General features: G+C 45.2%; 1 protein-coding gene across 1 annotated transcript; it reads left to right on the forward strand.

The window, feature by feature from the left end:
• The first annotated feature begins 3711 nt into the window (after positions 1–3711).
• On the forward strand, positions 3712–6316 carry LOC119321026. The gene is made up of 5 exons (XM_037594882.1): positions 3712–3907; positions 5548–5662; positions 5747–5935; positions 6013–6089; positions 6222–6316. The coding sequence occupies exons 1-5, from the start codon at positions 3712–3714 to the stop codon at positions 6314–6316; spliced, it is 672 nt and encodes a 223-aa protein (XP_037450779.1).
• Positions 6317–9529: the final 3213 nt, after the last annotated feature.

Raw genomic sequence — 9529 nt, forward strand, 5'->3', positions numbered from 1 at the left:
GCTGGCGCCTCTATGCCCCTCAAATTCTGGGATGAGGCATTTCTTGCTGCAGTACACATCATCAATATGCTATCTAGTCGTGTCATAAACAATGAAACTCCCATGGAAAGACTTCTCCACACAAAACCAGATTACATAACACTTCGTGTCTTTGGATGTGCCTGTTGGCCTAATCTTCGTCCTTACAACAATCGCAAGCTTATGTTTCGATCCAAGCAATGCGTGTTTCTTGGTTACAGCAACCAACACAAAGGTGTCAAGTGTCTTGATGTACCTACGGGTCGTGTGTATATCTCTCGCGATGTTGTTTTTGACGAGACACAATTTCCATTCTCCAAACTTCATCCCAACGCCGGCGCACTTCTACGTCAAGAAATCCTCCTTTTACCACAAAATCTCACCGGCCTTGATCTAGGGGGAAATAATTCTGATGATCAACTGTTGACTAATTCTCATAACCGTGTGCATGAGCTTTGTGATGATGCAGCTGAAAATTGTGAAGAAAATGGTGCAGCAACAGCCACAAACACTTCACATTTTATGTGTCAAGCCTTGGGGAACAAATCCCCCTCGGGATCAGCAGCGCAGGAGATCTGCAGCAGATCCGCCTCGGGATCGGCAGGCGGCAGGGCGCTGGAAACCGCGTCGCCAGCCAGGCGTGGCGCTGGCGCATCCACGAGCGACGCGCGGCGCTCCTGCACCGGTCCTGACGCGGCCTCCAGCCCGCACCAATCCGGCGTGGACACCCGGCCCACTGGGACTCGCTGGGCCACGAGCGGGCCCCGCCACTACGTGTGGCGATGGCAGCAGCCGAGCCCTCCACCGCACCGGCGCAAGACATACACGGATCCCGACGCCGATCCTGTCCTGTCCCCTGGCCCGCGATCCGGCGCTGATTTGCCCGAGCCCAGCCAATCATTGTCGCATGATGGGCAACCTGGCGCGGGATCGTCTGCGCCACATGCACCCGAGCCGGCGCTTTCTGGAGCCGCAGAGGATCCTGGCAATCTGTCCGAGGTTGCTACAGCAGCGCCGACAGGATCTGCCTCGGGATCGCCGCCTGTTCATGTGTCAGCAGGATCTTCTACAGCCGTTGCTCCGCGTACACGCTTACAAAGAGGGGTAACCAAACCTATTAATTATAAACAAGTTGTGAAATTTGGTTTGGCGTGTTCCACAGGTGAACCTAGCACTCCTGAAGAGGCACTTAGTGATGCACGATGGAAGAAGGCCATGGAAGAAGAATACACTGCACTCCGCAAAAATAAAACATGGCACCTGGTTCCACCACGGCAAGGTAAAAATTTGATCGATTGCAAGTGGGTCTTCAGAATAAAGAGAAAATCTGATGGAACCATAGATCGCTACAAGGCCAGACTTGTTGCGAAGGGCTTTAAACAACGGTATGGCATAGACTATGAGGACACTTTTAGTCCGGTTGTTAAAGCTGCTACTATTCGCCTTGTATTGTCTATTGATGTTTCCAGGGGATGGAGTCTCAGACAACTAGATGTACAGAACGCGTTCCTTCATGGTGTTCTGGAAGAGGAAGTATACATGAAGCAACCTCCTGGGTTTGAAAGCAAAAGCAAACCATCTTATGTATGCAAACTTGACAAAGCTCTATATGGACTGAAACAGGCTCCCAAGGCGTGGTACTCACGACTGAGTCAGAAACTGCAAGCACTTGGCTTTCTTCCTTCAAAATCTGACACATCCTTGTTTATCTACAATAAGTCAAATACATCCATATTTGTTCTTATTTATGTTGATGATATCATTGTCACAAGTTCATCTAATGAAGATGTGTCAGGACTGCTAAAAGATTTGAGTGCTGAGTTTGCTCTTAAGGATCTGGGAGACCTGCATTACTTCCTGGGTATTGAAGTCAAAAGGCATGGAGATAGCCTTCATCTCTCTCAGGAAAAGTATGCCACTGATCTGGTAAGGAGAGTTGGATTGCAAGGATGTAAGCCTTCACCAACACCACTATCTAGCACAGAAAAACTGTCACTTTTTGAGGGAAAACCTTTAAGTCAAGAAGACAGTACCAGATACAGAAGCCTAGTGGGAGCTCTTCAGTATTTAACCTTAACAAGGCCGGACATTTCCTTTGCTATTAACAAAGTATGTCAATTTCTTCATGCTCCCACTACAACTCATTGGACTGCTGCAAAACGTATAGTGAGATATGTAAAAGATACTATGGCCCTTGGCCTTACTTTCAGCAAGTCCTCTTCAACCCTTGTTAGTGCTTTTTCTGATTCTGATTAGGCAGGCTGTCCAGATGACAGACGCTCCACTGGAGGTTTTGCAGTATTCTTTGGACCAAATTTAATATCTTGGTGTGCAAAGAAACAAGCCACAATGTCACGATCAAGTACATAAGCTGAGTATAAAGCACTAGCTAATGCCACAGCAGAGATTATCTGAGTTCAGTCTATGTTGAAAGAGCTTGGTGTGAAGCACACTCGAGTCCCATGTCTATGGTGTGATAATCTTGGTGCTACCTATTTATCTGCTAATCCAGTCTTCCATGTCAGGACCAAACATATTGAGATAGATTTTCACTTTGTTCGAGAAAGGGTAGCTAATAAGCAATTGGAGATTCGTTTTGTGCACTCACGAGATCAAGTTGCAGATGGGTTCACAAAAGCATTACCTACAAGGAGTCTTGAGGAATTCAAGCGTAATCTCAACTTGACCAAGTTGTGATTAAGGGAGGGTGTTAAACCAGCACGTATGTACATGGTTCGGCAGCCTGGCTAGCCGGTCCCTTCCTTCCTTTCCTTGTAACCGAAGACTAGAGGTAGAGATAGAGATAGTCAGTTTATATTCTCTGTTATCCTTTGTAACTAGATATCTCTTTCCTCTCTCTCAAGTTGTAATCTAAACTACTTGTACGCTATCCAGGGAGTCGCGCCCCTGTCAATATAACATGCAGGCGTCGCCCAGGGCAGGGTACGACGTTTCCCACAATGTGTGGGGAAGATGTGATGGAGATCAGAGACTACTTTTTTCCAGATGACTTTTTGGTAGAGCCTGCTGGCAATTTCTTTTTATTTCAAATGCCTTTTCGCTAGAGCCTGCATCGCTACATTTCCAGCCTTTTTTCCGACAAAGCTACATTTCATTTCCAGCCTAAAAACAGAGATATGGACAAACCTTTCTATATGGAGGTTATCATTCTAGGGGCCTCTTAGCCCTCAGCTCCTTTTATTTTTTTCGCTTGTAATATAAACCAAAATCTATAGAGTATGCAGTAGAGTCCTACTGTTTCTGTAAAAAAAAACAGTGGTCTTCTGTTTCATTTTTTTCTGTGTTGCTATTCCTCAGTGCCGTCAGAGAAAAATAGGGGTCGCGACAGATTGCAAAAGGTGCACCCAGAGATACTGCGAGAGTTGCATGCGTAACAGGTGAAATAATTTCCTCTCTGCTTTTTCTTAGAGCCTCTGGTAGGCAATCTTGCTTGGGTTTGTTTGTTGATGTTCTCTTTGTTTAACAGGTACCCTTTGATTGTGGATGAGGTGTTGAAGAATGGGGCCTGGGAATGCGCCAAATGCAGGAAGGAGTGCAACTGCAGCGTATGCCAGTGAGCAATATGAATCTGATTCTTGCCACGGGGGATTTCAGATTTTTGTTCTTCTTTATAGATCTCTTTATCTGTTTTTATTTGGCAGAAAGAAGAGAGGGGAGGAGCCGACGGGGCGAATGGTCCATGCTACCAAGAGGCCGAAGGTCAGCCTGGTGCAAACTAAGAGCATCAGTACTCTCAAGGATGAAATAGTTGTACCCAGGGGTACTCCGGTGACTTGCATTGCAGGTATAAAGCTGCAGTCTGAAGATGTTGGCGCTGCTATTCAATTTCTGGAGTTCTGCCGCTCATTTGGCAAGGTAATTATGGAAAGCAAATATTATGCTTTATTTATCATTTCATGTTGCATTGAACCATTGATGCATCCACTCATTTCTAAATCTGGTTTACGCTAACTAGTTATGGTTAGTTAAGTTGCATGAGAATGTTGCCGAGCTAAACAATTATGTTGTTCTCTAACACAAAATAAGTCATCAACTTGAGGCGCATATTTTTTTTTGATTTCTAAATTTATAATCTAAAGAAAGTTTATTTGCATTTTATTTTATATGTTTCCATAAATGAAAATGTTTAACTGTTCTTAGCTGCCTGCTTGCTTTAAGAGACCTTTTCTTCTGTATTATAAATAGAACAATGTACCACTTGATTTAAGCAGATCTGCAAAATAGGGAAGGGGGGAGATTGAAACTAGATGACCCGTGGTCTCCTCCCCCGAAACCCTTCCCTCCCCGCGCCGCCACCCGTGAGGCGGCCGGCGAGGGCCCCCAGATCCGCTCGCCGCGAGCCTCCCCTCCTCCTCCCTCCTCCCTCGCCGCCGCCAGGGGGCGCGGCCGGGCGAAGCCCAACCGACGCCGGCGGCGGCGGGCCTATTTCTTCCTCCGGCGCGACGGGGCGGCGCGGGCTGCTTCTTCGGGTGCGGACGCGGGGCACCGCGGCGTGGCGGCGCGTGGCCTCCTGGCGGGCGTGGCGCGGCGTGGCCGGCTGCGCGGTGGTGCGCGCCTCGCCGTGGCGGCCGGATCCGTCCAACAGGCGGCGCGGGCTGCGGGCGGCGTGGGCGGCGGCTGGGGTCCGGCTTCGGGTCCCCGGCAGCGGCGTTGGTTCCTCTCCGTCGCGGGCGTGTGGTGGTGGTGCGGCTCGGCTGGTGGCGGTCCGGCGACCTGGTGGTGGTGGTGCTTCCACTTGGCGGCTTTCTGTGGAGGGAGGCAGGGGAGCGGCTTGGACAGGGGCAGCGGCGTCGACGGCGTGCCGGCTGCAGCGCGAAGGCGGGAACTTTACGGGCCTCGGAGATCCCGGCCGGGCCTGTGCGGCCACGGGCCTGGTATGTTCCTGCTATTGCGTCCGGTCAGCTACCGTCGTCGACGGTGGAGGTGGGGCCCTCCCGCGTGCCGACGGTGCTGCTGCCCTAGTCCCGTCTCCTCTCCCTCTTTGTGCGGACCATGCTTCACGGTGCCGTGGTGAGACGGCGTGGGAAGCTTCGTGACCGGGTTGGCGCAGGGTAAGGGTCTGTTTGGTGGCGAGCTCTGGAGTGCCTGAGGTGGAGGTTGGGATCGGGAGAAATCCCTGTTGGCTTGGCCGACACCGACGTGGTGGCGCTTGTGGGTACCGCCTGACCTTCCTGAAGGGCGTCGGGGCTACCCTTCCTCTCTCCTCACAGCGTACCGGGGGAAACCCTTGGCAACAGCGTCGTCATCGTCGCGTCCCTTCTTGGAGGTGCTGATTGGTACCGGTGCTTCGGAGGCTCGGAGCTTGGTGGGCGATCTCCGGTGGGTGCAGCGGCCACGAGGCTTCTTGGTTTTTTTGTCAATCCGCCATTGTTGGCATTAGTTTCTCTTGTATTTTCTCTTTCTTTTCTTTTGGGCGTGTCTGTGCTGCTTCCGCCCCAGCACCTATCGTTGGATGTTCGGTTGGTTGCTTTGTATACAAAGCGGGGGGAAACCCTTTCTCGGCAATAGGGAAGGGGCTACCAGAAGAAATTCTCAAAGACTTAACTCAACGCAAAGAGGTGTCTTCAGTTGTTGCCGACGTTCACATAAATCTTCTGTCTGTCATAGAAAATGGCAAAGATAAGTAAGTATACTCACAAACTTCTTTGCCCTTGTAGTTTTGCTCATGCAGTTAATAAATGAGTAAATGAGGGGGTTTTTTTCTTAGCCCTTTTGATAAGTATCCAAGACAAGGAGATGAGTGGATAAGACAAGTAGGCGAATACATCACCTTGGCGTTACATGCAGAAGTTACCCTTCGCTGCTTAAATCAAGGGGTATCAGGGTATAAAAATTTGAACCCTTCTTGTAAGCTGGAGGTTCTGAATTGTCTGTGTGATGAGGCATTGTCTTCTGAGTAAGTAGATGCTACCATATTTTCTGGAATAGTTCACTTCACTACTGTCATATTAATTATCTTGTAACTTCATTCAGAAAGCTGAGGACCTACATTGACATTGAAGAAAAAAAAATGTGTGGCCAGACAAAAAATCAAAGCTGCAACCAGAAAGGTATTTATCTCGGGAAGTTCCTTTTGTGTGGTCGAGTCACTTGGTTGACCTTAATGATCATCGTTTTGTGTCTTGTTTCATAGCAAAAGGAGCTGAAAAGAAGACATAATGACATGACTAAAACAATTGAAGGAGGAGATATTGCTAACAATGAGGAAGCTAATGATATCCTTTCTCAAATAAAGGAAGCAGAAGAAGTCAAGCAGGCAGCTCGGAATGGTCTGTAGCAGTATGGCTTGATTTATCTTCATTTCCTGCATTCAATTTGTTTAGCTTTGTTCATCTGTTCAGTTCTCAGTCTGTTTGATATCTTTCACTTTTGTTTATTATATTATTTCACATCTACACCGTCCTGCATCGTTTAATATGTATATATTTTTTCTAGAAAATATCTTTGTAATATAAGTACTTTACTAGGTTCTATTATTCCATCTCCATATAGTCCACAAAAACTTTTTTTTTGCATAGTTTTTATCAAACCTTTAAAATTTTAACCACCAATATCTTCTAGAATATTTTGACTGAGTGAGTGAAAGATCATATATATTTTATGTAGATACTCGCACAATATAACAATCTTATCAGGTTTTAGAACTATACCAAAATAGATACTAATATTTTATGTAGTATTTTGGAGATTGTGCTAATGTTTAATAAAAACATTATCTCCTTAAAGACCGGAGGGAGCAGTAGAAGAAAATGGTCAACATAAAGACTGGTGGGAGTATCTAACTTTCACAAACGTCAAATTGTCTGCCAACCATCCATCAATGTGTACTGACTGTGGGTTAACAAATGGATAAATTCAATTATTTATTATATAATCCAATTTTTTCATGCATGTGGACATGCTTTTGAAACCCTGTACAGTGGAACAATCGATCTACGATAATTTTCATTAATAGAAACAGTGATGTTACAAATATGAATGAAAGAAAAATACAAAAGGCCTATGGATAAAAGAGTCATCCAATTCCAGCTCTATGTATCATGATCATAGTACTAGAAGTTTAGCAAGGACCACTCCTGGAAACAAACAGCATGTTTGTCCCTGATTTTAAATTTAAGTAGAATCATCTTTAGGGGCATATCTCCAATTCTGAAAGGTTGAACTGGATTTTCTGAATATCTTCTCATTTCTCTGAAGCCAGATGTTCCAGCCTCAGTATAACAATCTCCATACTAATATCATTTGGTAGATCCTCAAGAGCCAACAATGTATATTCATAGACAGAAGTACCTCATTTTATTCAAGGAATGAGAGTGTACCAGCAACTTTGAGTGAAATTGCAATCCCAAAACAGATACATAAGTGTTTCTTCACAATGATGATTACATATATGACAAGAGTGATCAGTCATCATGAAACCTTTTCGTTCCAGCAAGGATCTTGTGTTAATTCTACTCCCTCTATTCCTAAATATATGTCTTTTAAGAGAATTTCAATATGAACTACATATGGATGTATATAGACGTATTTTAGAGTACAGATTCACTCATTTTGCTTCGTATGTAGTACATATTGAAATCTCTAAAAAGTCTTATATTTTGGAACGGAGGGAGTATTCTGCATGGCTAACGAGAAGAAAATCTTATGCTTGAGTCTACTACAAATCTTCCAGATTAACTTGAAAACTTTTGGAGCCTCAAAAACTCCCATCAGGTGTTTATACATTTTTAAAAAGGAGAATTTGGCATCCATTCTATTGCGGTGCCATCTGTCCTTACTATTCTGATCAACCACTGGGATTATGCTTGGGACTTGAAGAAATTGATTATAGGCTGGATTAGACAAAGGCATATGAAAATTATCAGGCCAATCATTTCTTGCACTAAAATTTGGCAAAGATTCTTTTTCATTTCTAGCAAAAGAATGCAAGTCAGGGAATTTCTAAAGCAACGACAAGTTAGGCCATTTATACTGCCAGAAAAGACTTGTGTCCACTTGTCCCACAGACCATGAGGCAAAATATCTTAAAGAGGGCAGGAGCAATGCATGTGGACATAACCATCCAAGAGAAGATAACCATGTTTTTTTCTTTCCGAGTGAATAGGTGGAGAGTCATTTCAGCCTTAGGCTTATATTAGAGTCACATATCTAACCATGTAGTTAGGATTTAATGTTTAACCTTTTTCTTGGATTAGCGTAGAGACATGAAAGGATATACTAATAAAGTAATTAGTATATGTAAGGCTTAATATATTCTAGGTTATTTTGCACTAATTAATAAATATAAATTAATTTAAGAGGGGAACTGATATGGATACAACAATAGTGTTTATGGATATGGATAGTGATACCACAAAAGGAAGAATACGGTAATATGCAGATACCTTAATTTAATTCATATGTGCTCCATGATGTTGTAACAATTGGATGGAACTCTTTGTAACTCACGATAATGCAACTTGACTATCCTTTTAGAGTCAAGTAAATCATGATTGCTATCTGTTGGCTAACTTGTTTCCACTATAGTGCTTTGTGTTCCCCTTTTCTGGCACATCTTTTTAGACAAAAAGCTCTAGATGAACCCGACTTTGATTTAACGAAGCCATCAACCAGACAGGAAATACAACAGACCTTGGCAACACAATGGTGGCAACACAATGGCTGAACCGATACAATGGGGTTTACTGGAGAGAAAACACAACTACAACCATTACAGGCAAGCACCCATGAAAAGGAACAGAAGAGAGCACACCTAGCAAAAGATGAAGCACTCCATGCTTGGCACTGAAGAAATCATAGCCGAAGCAGCCAAGGAAGACATGATCGACCATCCTAGGGGAACTATTCTCCATGTGGCACCTTGGGACTAGAGGAAGCACAAGACCTTCTATCTCTACCACTTAAGGGGGGCCCTACCCCTCGTCATGGAACGAAAGGCGACGCTCTGTTGGGATTAGAAGGATGCCGGACTCGCAGTGTGAAGTAGCCCTAGAGCGACCACCTAGACTTGGGATATACCTTGCCAACAACTCGCCGCTGTCCAAGAACAACCAAAAGGAGATGGAAAGCTATCGGGGATAGCCGCCGAAGAAGGAGGCAACAGGGAACCGAGATGACACGAAGAACATCAAGGGATCAGAGAAACCGGCCACAAAGAAATTCGTAGGAGGCCTTGGCTTCCACCGTGCCACTGTCACCAGGAAGGGGAACCCTATCCCCTTATGCCAGGATCGAAGATGTTGGAATGATGAAACCGAGTAACACAAAACGTCATTAGAGAACACCAACATGAAGGATGTTTCTGTCCCATCTCTCTCTCTCCCTCTCTCTCTCTCTCTCTCCACTTTGTTGTGAATATCTTCATCATGGCACCTGATTCTAAGGTTCTACACCCCCTTACCTGAAATACTTGAATTCCTCGTGGGAGGGGTGTACCAGATTCATATTAAATCCACTGGCTAGGACTTTAAGGTTTGTATTTGCATGGCCA

The sequence above is a fragment of the Triticum dicoccoides genome, chromosome 6B (assembly GCF_002162155.2).
Source record: "Triticum dicoccoides isolate Atlit2015 ecotype Zavitan chromosome 6B, WEW_v2.0, whole genome shotgun sequence".
Taxonomy (NCBI): Eukaryota; Viridiplantae; Streptophyta; class Magnoliopsida; order Poales; family Poaceae; genus Triticum; species Triticum dicoccoides.